This window comes from Monopterus albus, unplaced genomic scaffold (assembly GCF_001952655.1).
Source record: "Monopterus albus unplaced genomic scaffold, M_albus_1.0 scaffold124.1, whole genome shotgun sequence".
Taxonomy (NCBI): Eukaryota; Metazoa; Chordata; class Actinopteri; order Synbranchiformes; family Synbranchidae; genus Monopterus; species Monopterus albus.
This window is the reverse complement of record NW_018128004.1, coordinates 630739-642589: the sequence shown is the minus strand read 5'-3', so window position 1 is coordinate 642589 and position 11851 is coordinate 630739. Positions and strand designations below refer to the sequence as shown.

At 39.2% G+C, this 11851-nt stretch overlaps 2 protein-coding genes across 3 annotated transcripts in view; both read left to right on the top strand.

The window, feature by feature from the left end:
- The window catches only part of ftr83 (finTRIM family, member 83), a 5432-nt gene extending 3091 nt beyond the window's left edge, over positions 1-2341 (top strand). The window contains 3 exon segments of the mRNA XM_020612362.1: positions 731-811; positions 1657-1899; positions 1902-2341. Of these exon segments, the coding sequence (XP_020468018.1) occupies positions 731-811; positions 1657-1899; positions 1902-2176 (599 nt within the window). The 3' untranslated portion in view covers positions 2177-2341.
- A 1895-nt stretch (positions 2342-4236) lies between these two features.
- ruvbl2 (RuvB-like AAA ATPase 2) lies at positions 4237-11399 on the top strand. 2 transcript variants are annotated; one of them, XM_020612412.1, is made up of 14 exons: positions 4237-4324; positions 5235-5289; positions 5448-5503; positions 5748-5889; positions 6070-6199; positions 6284-6350; positions 6517-6623; positions 6725-6818; positions 7133-7351; positions 7436-7554; positions 7839-7958; positions 8055-8184; positions 8276-8390; positions 10255-11399. In XM_020612412.1, exons 2-14 carry the CDS (start codon positions 5235-5237, stop codon positions 10278-10280), a joined length of 1380 nt encoding a protein of 459 aa, XP_020468068.1. In that variant the 5' UTR covers positions 4237-4324; the 3' UTR covers positions 10281-11399. The 2 variants fall into 2 exon arrangements, with proteins under 2 accessions (XP_020468068.1, XP_020468069.1); XM_020612413.1 differs by lacking the exon at positions 4237-4324 and adding an exon at positions 4456-4545.
- The last annotated feature ends 452 nt before the right edge of the window (positions 11400-11851 follow it).

Here is an 11851-nt window from a genome sequence, read left to right as displayed (position 1 = left end):
TTTATCTTCTCAAGTTCCTGTGAAACTTGTCCCGATAGTTGCTGTGGGTTATCCCCTGATGCCCATATCGTAGTGTCATCGGCAAATAAGACCATTTTCACAAAAGCCGAAACCTTGCACATATCGTTAATGTATAATATGAATAATTTCGGTCCCAAGACTGAACCTTGAGGCACCCCACATACAATATCCATTTCACTCGACTGATGTTCACCCAACTTCACAAATTGGCGATGTAGTAATACTATTACAAAGACCCACTTAGTGTAGCTAAAGTATTTAGAAATTATACAATTTGAAATTTGAAATTTAGAATAATCTGACCAGTCAGTGAGATTTACAATATCCTTTGTACTCAGTAGAGTTTGTGCAGTCTTGTTTGCTGTTTGGCCTTGGCCTGGGCATGGTTTTCATTATAGGGCAGCCCAAGGTCACTCACACAGTTAAATGTTTACTTTTAGGAATTGGGTTTACATGAACATGCCCTGATAGGGAAATCAGTTTACATGATCTTGGACAGTTAAGATCAGTTTCATTGATAATGTGACCTTCATCTGAGTTACTATAGCAAGAATACTGTATGAACACCAATCACATTATACCAGTCTTCATTATCAGTCATAGGGATAACAAATATATTCTGCTGATGAATTTTCTGATGTAATATAGGGCAATTCTATATAATATCACCAAACTGATATACAGTATATGTATATATTTCCTTGCACAGGTGAAGAAGCTCCCGTGTACAAGTCTGTACCAGCAACCTACCAGGTCCAAGAACCTCAGAAAAGGGAAGATTTCCTGAGATGTGAGTCTCAGCTTTTCTGCAGTTCAGTGCTCTTTAGTGTTCATTTCACCCTGTGCCTGACCACAAAATCTGATGTTAGTAACTGCTGTATGTCCTACTGTGTTGAGAGAGACCGGAATTGACTGATTATAAATATATATTAGCTGGCATTTGCACAACTTTGTGATTCTTAAATTTCATCTTAATTTTTACTAAGTGCATGAAAAAGTTCATGTTTGTTAACCTGTCAGACAAAACAAAACAAAACAAAAAAAAAAGAAAAAATTGCAAGAGGATTTAAATTCTAATATCATAAAAATATTCTGTTAGCCTCTGTATACCTAATCTTAGAGACTAAGAATCTGAAGCTTCAATTATAACATAGTCTTTCAAACCACTGGAGAAGATGCTGTGGGTGTCACCTTACAGTTACAGATGCTCTTTATTAGATGAACTGTTTGTGGTCAAACTCACAAGCAGTGTTGATACCTCTGGCATTCCAGATAATAGGCTGGGCAGATCTAGTCGAGTCCACCGGGTGTCCCAACTGTGACCTGCAGAGGGGGAGGTACACAGCAGGCAGGTGATTATTCTGATTTCTGTGTACTCAGCCAGAAGGTCTCCCACCTTTCCTTCAGGTCATTTTATTGCAGATGTTAGTTAAACATCTAACACAATCAGAAATGCTGCTAACATCTGAAACCTTGCAGATGGTGGTGCAAAGGTGAGGGGTGCTTTAGTAGATGTGAAACAAGAGACTTTGTCTGTTGCCTTGGGTTTTGTGATTTACATTTATCTTAAGCAATTTAAGTTAAATACTTTCCCTTATTAAGTAAATGGTCCATGTATCTTCTGTCTCTTCCTAGATGCTTGTCAGCTTACTCTGGACCCTAACACAGCTTACAGACAACTCTACTTGTCTCGGGGAAACAGAAAAGCTGCCCTCAAGAGAGAACCTCAGTCCTACCCTGACAACTCTGCCAGATTTGACTCCCTCCCCCAGGTCCTGTGTAAGGAACCCCTTTCTGGAAGTGCCTACTACTGGGAGGTTGAATGGAGTGGGGAAGGGGCTGCCATTGGAGTCACCTACAAAGGGGGCCGGTTTAGGAGGTTGCCTGCCGCATCGGCTACAACCGCAAGTCCTGGAGCCTGTTCTGCTCTGATTCCAGCTACTCAGCCCGCCACAACAAGGACCAGAAAGAGATCAATGTACCCTACTCCTCCCGCATAGGGGTGTTCCTGGACCATGCTGGGGGTACCCTCTCTTTCTACACTGTGGGGAATAGCATGTCTCTCATCCACCGCTTCAAGGCCTCGTTTAGTGAAGCTGTCTATCCAGGCTTCTGGGTTTGGTATGAATCGGCCATCACCATCGTCCAGTTGTAATTAAATGACACACTTCAAATAATCAATGTATAACAATTACTTAGTTTTGTTATGAATTGACAAAGCAAAAAAGTAATATTCTGTGATGACATGTTGTATTTCCTTTACAAAAATGGATATGCTGTTTTTTTAGCCTAAACTTTATACAGTGAATATTAGGAAACTGTTTTTGATTGCTGTGAATATTCTGCAAATAAACATATGTGAAATGTAAGATAAAAAGAATCTATAATCTATAAGCAATGTTTATTGTGAATGAGCATTTAAAATGTTGTTTACAGTGATGTATACCTGATTGAAATATGTGATGATAATTTTTGGAAGGCTGACGATACACTTTTTTAAACTTTTTAAACATCATTTTCAACAATAAATATTTTATAATAACGATAAACTGTGATATTTTACCTTTTATTTCCTCTTTCTCAAAGACATCTTGATGCTTACTCCCCATGCTAATCTCTGTTTTCAGTCATTCCTTCACTATTATTTAATAAGGGAAAAATTCTGATTCAGGGCATGCTTTCAAAAAACTGAGGACAATCAGAAATGTCAGAAAAACTAATGGTAGCTTTTCACTAACAGTAACAAGCTTCCTGGTCTGTAAAATTAGAAACCACACATACAGTGTCTGAAGAATATTTTAAAACAGTTTGCATTACAGTTACCATCATCATTCAAAGAAATAAACTAATATAAGAAAATAAAATGGATCAACTTCTGACACAAATGAGAATGAGACAGTGTGTTTGTGCAGCCAGTGTGACTAATGCTTTGAGTGTAAACAGCAGTGTTGGTTTTCTGGGAGTCTGAGAGGTTTGAAAAGAACTGTAAAGAATGGGTGAGGTGAAACTGAGAGCTCCTGAGTTTACACATGCTCGATACTCTAGCAGCAGCTGCATCAAGTGTTTGTGGTATGCTAAACTGAGGTATTTTCCAGTCTTACACTAAAGCTCTCTCTCATCTAGTTATTCATTAAAAGTCTGGCTTCTGGCAGCATAAGACATGGGCTTTTTTATTCACAAAATTTGTTTGTTAAAATGTCTGAGTTCCAACTGTAGCAGATAAAACTATATGAAACTCAAGCTCATGGCTATAATCTCTTTATTGAGAAACATTTTAGAAGTCTGACTATTTACAGAGCACGGGTTTCATTCCAACACATGCCAGTGAAACATCACAACTGGTTATAATGACAAGAGATCCTTTGAATCCCTCGCTGCTTTTAGTATTAGACTGTGGAATCCTAAAACTTCAGCTTTAAGGAAAAACTTTGAAGGAATCCTTTGCCACTATTCAGTAATATTGTATCTTTGGATTACATGTTTTCTAAAATAGTGTTCTAAAAAAGTGTTCTCCGTGTCCTGAAATCAAATCAATAGATTTGTGATTTTAGTTCTTATACAAATATATAAATGTGTATTTGACAAAATCTAATAGACCAATATATTGTTATTATGTATTATTTGACTTTTATACACAGAAAGCTGGTGACAACAAGTACATAAAAGGTTGTAGGTAACTGCTGGCATAATGCCCAACACTGATGAACACTGGTCCCACGTGTGTTTTTCTGGTATGTAGTTATCAGCGCACATTTGCTGTAAGTTTGGCGTGCTGTAGTTGCTCTACCTCCAAATGTTAAAAACTGTAAAATTACTTTTCAGCCTTGCTACCTCTAGTGGACAAATGCGTGCAGTGCATACTAAAGCTGATAGTTGGGGACGTAGTAAAGAAGACGTTTCATGCAGTTTTTGATTAAATTCGACCTTCTTTGGAGAACCAGAGTGGGACATACACTAAACAGTCTAACGTTAATGAAATGATAAATACTTTTAATTTAACGTTACAGTTTTAGTAACGTTATAATTTTTAGACTTAAGTCTAAGTGCACGTAACAAATGTAAACATACGGACTCTACAACAGATAATTCTGAATTCATGACTGTACCCATCATTAATTTGCATTCCTTTTAATGTCGAGAATGAAGTTTCGATCCCTTTATTTTTCTTTACCGCCATGTCTACAGAGGGCAGTCAGCTTTACACTTATACAGGAAAATACTTGTTTCTGTCCGGACACATTTATCCTGCGCACGTTCAGAAAACAGCGCCGCATTTTCACGTTTTGGAAGTGGTTCTGCACAGGTAGGTGTATATTTCATACCCTCAGTTTAATACATAGTGTAGTGATTGATATTTTACGTTTTTATATTAATACAAGTGTTTTGTAAGTTAAATAGCTCCTATTGGCTCTAGCATTACATGTTCAGCGGGTTATAACAGTAGTTACAGAAGACAGAAACCTATGAATGGGGCTAGCTAGTTCCCTAACATGACCACACGTACCGCTGGAGAGAAGATAGCAGGTTAGACTGTGGCTTTCTCATATCATTAACTGAAGCTGAGTTTGTCGACAGTTCAGCGGTTATTTGGACGTATAAGACCACAAGTATTAAAATTCTTTTTATTTTTAACACTTGTGGCTAATATATGGCTAATATAAGGGAGGCGCTCAAGTGTTGAGTCATGCATTACCACTGTCACTATGACAACCGACTGGACAGGTCAAACTATAGTTTGTTTGTCTTATTTAGCTTCTCCTTAATATTAGCATTTAGACTGGGAGTGAAACCTGACGCTGTTTCGAATAAACGGGAACATCAATGAAAATTAGTACGTGCGTATGAAAATCTCCCTCTTCCGAAGTTTAGTTTAGTTTATTTCAAGCATGTAAAAAATAAAAGTACTCCTATAATGAAATTCTTAAGCATTTGGTTCATTGTAAACTAAAATTTGAAAATGTAAGTAAAAAGCCAGAAATCCTTATGACCCTAGATTGATATTGTTGTTGAGGTAGACTGGCCACATGTTGTGAACGGGGTTTATTAGCATTTGGCTGCCTGTGCAAAATGGAGATCATAATATTAGGGGTCGTTTGGCTCGCTATGTATCTTTTATAATTAAGGTCATGGAACGTAGAAAGGCTTGGAGTAGTATTCATTCATTCATTTGTTCATTCAGGACACTTGTGTTGTCTGCTTATTCCTTAACCCAGATGGCGACTACAAAGGTACCAGAGGTTCGTGACATCACACGGATTGAAAGGATTGGTAAGAATCAGTATTTACACTGTTCACCTGTTTATGGATGCAAATTAATGATAGCTTTATATATTTTAGAATATGTGAGCCCTAATGTACAATACAAGTGGTACCTGGTCTTCCAAGTGGGGTTAATCCTAATGTGTTGAGATTCGTCTCGTGTTCAGGTGCACATTCTCACATCCGTGGCCTGGGTTTGGACGATGCTTTGGAGCCAAGACAGGTAGCTTTATGTCTTAATAGTCTATAATATGTAGCTGTAGGACCTGTTCCCTCTTTAGTTGCAGTAACATTATAAGGACCTCTTGGTTATTTGAATTCTAGTGTATGTGAGGTAATTGTTAGACTAGCTCAGCATAGGAAGCATAAATGCTGTGACTTCACCAGCTGGGTAGGATTGCAGCATAGAGTGATGTGCATTAATATGTGTTGAACCTGTCTTGAAGGATGTTTCTGTCCACTGGCAGGTGTCTCAGGGGATGGTAGGGCAGCTGGCCTCCCGTCGGGCAGCAGGGGTCATTTTGGAGATGATCAAAGATGGCCACATCGCTGGCAGAGCAGTGCTGATCGCTGGCCAACCTGGTACAGGAAAGACTGCCATTGCTATGGGTAAGGGCCACATTGGAGGCTTTCCAGAACAGTGTCATTTCATCCTCCTCCTCTGAAAGTGATATTTGTTGGTCTTTGTTGATGTGCATTTGGCTTAAGTTATTTTTTTTTGTCAAAGCAAGAGTTCCTGCTCCCAGATTGACTGTTGGAGTAGAGGTTCAATCTTTTTTTTTAATACAGGCATTGCCCAGTCTCTTGGCCCTGATACACCCTTCACAGCATTGGCTGGTAGTGAGATCTTCTCCCTGGAGATGAGCAAGACTGAGGCACTCAGCCAGGCTTTTAGGAAAGCCATTGGGGTGCGGATCAAGTAAGTGCACACACCCGCACAGTAAATATAAACAGTTAACAATAATAACAATGCAATGCTGTTCACTGGATTTATTTTTTACAGAGAAGAAACAGAGATTATTGAAGGAGAAGTGGTGGAAATCCAGATTGATAGACCAGCTACTGGAACGGTATGCTGCTTACACTGACATAAATACACTCATAATTTATTTAATTAAAATTTTCATGCCTGCTTTGGAAAATATTTGAATAACTTCATAAATACTTTGCTTTGTTTTACTTAAAAATAACCCTCCTGGATTATCCAATTACTGATAATACTTTGCCTTCTCTCAGGGTGCTAAGGTAGGCAAGCTGACTCTAAAGACTACTGAGATGGAGACAATATATGATTTGGGCAATAAGATGATTGACAGTCTCAGCAAAGAGAAGGTTCAAGCAGGGTAAGTTTAATTCGATGATCTGTCATTTTGATGTATTATACTTATGTATCACTCAGGCCTGTTGGATGTGATCTTAGCTGTGTTTCTCTGTTTTCTTTCAGAGATATTATTACGATTGACAAAGCCACTGGAAAGATCAGTAAGCTGGGCCGCTCCTTCACCAGAGCCAGAGACTATGACGCCATGGGAGCTCAGGTATGCTGTTGCATCAATAAAATCCCACTGCTATACAGTAACTCAGACTCCCAAACAGATTTTCATTCTAAATGAATGGATGGATTATGTTTAAAAAGTTTTGACAAGAATGACAATTTATGTGGAAATCACAGTGGATATGATCACGATTTGTAGCTTTTTACTCAGCAGCTGTTTGTGTTTGGCCATTCACTACATCCATTAGCTACAACCTAACTGAAAATTATTGTTTAATACAACACTACTGTGTTTGCTGAATAGTGGGTTATTTATTGGGACAACTGAAATGTATTTTGTTTTTATTTTCTTTATAGACACAGTTTGTACAGTGTCCAGAGGGAGAACTGCAGAAGAGGAAAGAGGTGGTCCACACAGTGTCCCTTCATGAGATTGACGTCATCAACAGCCGTACACAAGGCTTCCTCGCTCTCTTCTCTGGAGACACCGGAGAGATCAAGTCTGAAGTCCGTGAGCAGATTAACGCTAAAGTCTGTGAGTGGAGGGAAGAGGGCAAGGCAGAGATCATTCCAGGGGTAGGTTCAACTCTGTGTATCTGTTTGTATTTGCCTGTGTCTGTGTGGGTGTACTCAAATGGCTTTCCATGTCTGTGGCTCCAGGTGTTATTTATTGATGAGGTCCATATGCTGGACATGGAGTGCTTTTCCTTCCTGAACCGTGCCCTGGAGAGTGACCTTTCCCCAGTCCTCATTATGGCCACCAACAGAGGCATCACACGGTATTGTTCATGCCTGCCTCTTCCTTCCATCTCATCTGAGTTATCTTAAAAATATTGACTGGGTGTTAAAAATTCTTTGAATAAGAATGAATTTTTTAGTTCTCTGGCCTTTCCTTTCATACTGTTCACTTTGGATCAAAAAGAAACAGTAAGAATGATCTAAAAAAGTGGTTAAGTAAACAGACAAATCTATATAAGCTTAATTTAAAAAAAATGATGTTAGTTATTTTTGATGTGTCACTTGTAACTTGTCAAATACTGGCCCCGAATGTCGCCCCTATCAGCATTCGTGGCACAAACTACCAGAGTCCTCATGGCATCCCCATCGACTTGCTCGATCGCCTGCTCATCATTGCCACCTCCCCTTACACTGAAAAAGAGACGAGGCAGATCATCAAGATCCGGTTAGAATCGGCACTGATCATCCATCAGCAAGCATTGTTTGTTTTTTTTGCCTGCTGGTGGAGAAATTAAGTAAATCTGCATGGTTTTGATGTCAGGTGTGAGGAGGAGGATGTGGAGCTGAGCGAGGAAGCTCACACTGTCCTGACTCGCATTGGCATGGAGACGTCGCTGCGCTATGCCATCCAGCTGATCAGCACTGCAGGACTGGTGTGTCGCAAACGCAAAGTAAGCTCACTCTGAACAAAGGTTTATTGCTGTAAATATTATGATTTCCTCTATCATCTGTATCCTCATCTACATGCTTTGGCTTTTTCAGGGGACAGAAGTTCAGGTGGAGGACATTAAAAGGGTTTATTCTCTGTTCCTGGATGAGGCCAGATCCTCTCAGTACATGAAGGAGTATCAGGATTCCTTCCTCTTCAATGAAACACGTGGGTTTCCTGTCCATCCTCTGTTTCTGGTAGTGGCACAGTAAATGTGTTTTGGTTTCCACTTGGGATGTCTTGATCCAGCTTATTTGGCCCTGATACAGATTCAGTTCCTTTAATATTAAGTATCTCCTGATTAGCTCTGATACTTATAGTTTCATACAGTAAATGTTCATTAAATATCAGACAAATTGAAATTAATATGGCACGCTGTATTTTTCAGGAGCTTCTTGATCTAAATACTGGATCAGGTCCTGGTTCCTAAACATTAAGTTTATTATCTTAGTTTACTGAGATGAATAAAAGAGCAACTTGGAGGTGGACAACACAGTCATAACTGCAGATTCATTACAGGTCAGATACTAACCACTATTTCATAACAGTATGTGAACACAGTGGGACAGCTGCAGCTCAGGAGATAGAGTGGTCATCTTCTATCCTGAGGTCTGGCTTGTAAATTCTTAGCTTCTCCTGTCCACATGTTGAAGTGTCCTTGAGAACAGCACTGAACCCCTTGTTGCTTCCGGTGATATCACCGGTGTGTGAATGTCTGAGTGCTTGTGGGTGAGTAGGTAACATCTCATGTGCACATCGTGGGAGGCTTGCGCCTGTATCTGGGGCGGCTGTGGCTCAGGAGGTAGAGCGGGTCGTTTCCTAACCGGGGGATTAGCGATTTGGTTCCCAGCTTGTCCAGTCAACATGTCGAAGTGTCCTTGAGCAAGACACTGAACCCCCAGTTGCTCCCGATGATGTCACTGGTGTGTGAATGTGTGAGTGTTTGGGAGTGCGAATGGGTGAATGGCCGAATAGTGTGAAAGTGCTTTGAGTGTGCTGTAAAGCGTAGAAAAGTGCTATACAAGTATAAGACCATTTGCCATCTGTACTGGGCTCATGTTTACTCTCACATAGGAAGCGCTTAGTGTACAAAAACACACAAAGGAGCTACAGAAACTCTTTGGATAAGGAAAAACTATGGTCCAGTACTGCGACAAATAACAGACAACGAGGGAATTACTGGCTACACTTGCATATGTACAGCAGCCTGTATCTAGCTGATAGATCATGTGTTTTAACTGTTTTTGTTTGTTGTATTTCTCTATTTTGGTGGAGTTCTGGTTAGAACTAGTGAGCTTTCATTGTTTTGGTGTATTCTGGGAAGCGGTTTACACGTGTAGCTCTGAAAAAATAGACCTGAAGCTAAAATAGTCTTCAGGTGCCAGCCCACATGCCAGCAGTGTAGACAGCTGGACAGATTATTCATGACTTGTGCATCTCAAAAATGTGATAGAGTCTGTTCAAATACAGGACTGTAGTTCTAAATAAAGCTCAGATTGCTTTGGCTTTATTCTGACCAATACCGATCCTATGAAATATGCCTGGATTGGTGTCCATATGGATACTTGGCATCAGACTGGGACATCTCTAGTTTCCACATAGCAGCAGTTCACCATGTTGCTACATTCACACAAGCAGAAGTTCAGTCTCAATCGAAGTCCAATAATACATCAAAATACTGAAACAGGGTGTTACCCGGGGGATCCTGCTGTCTTCTGATGCTGTCATTACAACAGAATTTTCACAGGCCTACTAAAGCTGTTCTCCATCATGGTGTCATCAGTGGTTGGTAGTAGTAACAGAGAAGAGAGGCACTACAAGAAGAAATACAAAAGAAAAAAACAATTGAACTCAGCAAGGCTCAGTAGCAGAGTCAGCTCTCCCATCATGTTACATCAGATAAAAGAATAAAATAAAATTGTACAGCAGTAGAGTGCAATACAGATGAGTGTATTTTATAAAACAATGAGTTACAACATGTTGAAACATTGTGGAAAATCAAGATGGCTTTTTTTTCCTCCTTCCATTTCAGAAGCACCTCCAATGGACACCTCATAATGAAGATGACTGCTTTGTTTCTTACTCTGAAGACTGTATGTTGATCGTTTCCTGCGGTTGGAGTCGATTCAGAACTGGATTTTCTTCAGATTTACATTTGGCATTGAATGACATTGAACAGATTTCAAATATATGATATTCTGTACATTTTTCTTCTCTGTTCAATTTTAACATTGAATTCATTAATGAAAGTTCCCTTAATTCCTTATTTAGCACAGTTATCTTAAAATATGTGTCCTTGTGGGAGGAATAGTTATTGCTTTACTGTTTTTTCTTGTTGACTTATCTTTACATGGTTTATTTTTAAGAAAATAATTAAATAGGCTTTTACAAGCACACACTTCTGTTTTCTTCTTTGTTTTCACTGAATGAAAACAGACTTTGTTAGCTAGAAAATGTTTATTGGGACATCATACCACAATGTTGATTTGATTTTACACCCCAAAGCAGACTAGTATCAGTTTCTGTATCATAACACTGACTACATTTATTGTGTCCAGCAGAGACGTGTGATCATGTGGAAGATGGTTATTCTGTTGCTACCTCCATTAAGTAAGCAATTCCTCTCTGGGCTCATTTAGTTTAGATGTACCAGAATGTAATTTACAGTAAATCTGTGTTACAGTTTTTAACGTAGTATGTAAACATGCAAAACAGACTTTAAATGCAGTCTTGGTTGTAAAGGTCTGGCAGTGAGTGAGTTTAAGGAAACAGTTTATAAAATCTGAAAGATGTGGTCATTGAATGTTTTTTGTTTTACAGCATTTAAATGATATCTAAACTTGAGTGTACTTTGACAGCTGTTGTGCTGTTCATGTCAGCCATTTTGAAAAGGGGAACTTTTTAGAGAGAGATGTGGGTGAACAGTTGCAAAAAAAACTGTAACTGGACATAAGTATGTAATGCTTTTGAATTTGCTACCACAAGGTGGAGCCCAAAGGTCTCAGCAGTAGACACAATTTCTACTTGCCTAAGACGCCTCCCCTCTCTTCCAAATAATCCGACTTTACCTGCTACACCGTGGTCGTTTTTTGATGGGTCAACAAGCTCAACATGTCAAAACGTCCCAAACTGTCTGGTGCCCAGGGGAGGAAAAAAAGAAAAGAAGAGGAGGAAAAACTCGACAAAGACAGAGGTAATGTTACGGTGAAGATGATGTCAATGATAGTATTTTGCTGTTTCCGAACGATGACTGATAACGCCATAATCACCATTAACAATTAGCATAACAACATGGTTTGCTAATCAATAAATAGCTAGCGCTATCTATCTGTTAACGTCGTCAGATAATGTTATGGAAGGGCCTAGTTGTTATGGAAAATAGTAATGTAACTACCCCCATCATTCCTCCTCGGGCAAATGTGTAAATATTAGATCTATTCAGCAGGTGTTATAACGTTAATTGCATTGACATGGTTATCTGACGTTTTCTCAGCTTGTAATAGTCAATCAAAATGCTCTTCATGTTCCATAGTTGTAAGCCTAGCTGTTTGTTGTGTTACAGTTCATACTGTCTAAAGTGGGTTTATCATGTTAAACTTAACAGTGTTAAAGTGCACAACATTAATGTT

Coding starts and splice junctions, on each gene's coding strand:
- ruvbl2 (XM_020612412.1), top strand. CDS start 5,235: ATGGCGACTACAAAGGTACCAGAGGTTCGTGACATCACACGGATTGAA. Junction 5,890..6,069: donor AAAGACTGCCATTGCTATGG/GTAAGGGCCACA, acceptor TTTTTAATACAG/GCATTGCCCAGTCTCTTGGC. Junction 8,391..10,254: donor CTTCCTCTTCAATGAAACAC/GTGGGTTTCCTG, acceptor CTTCCATTTCAG/AAGCACCTCCAATGGACACC.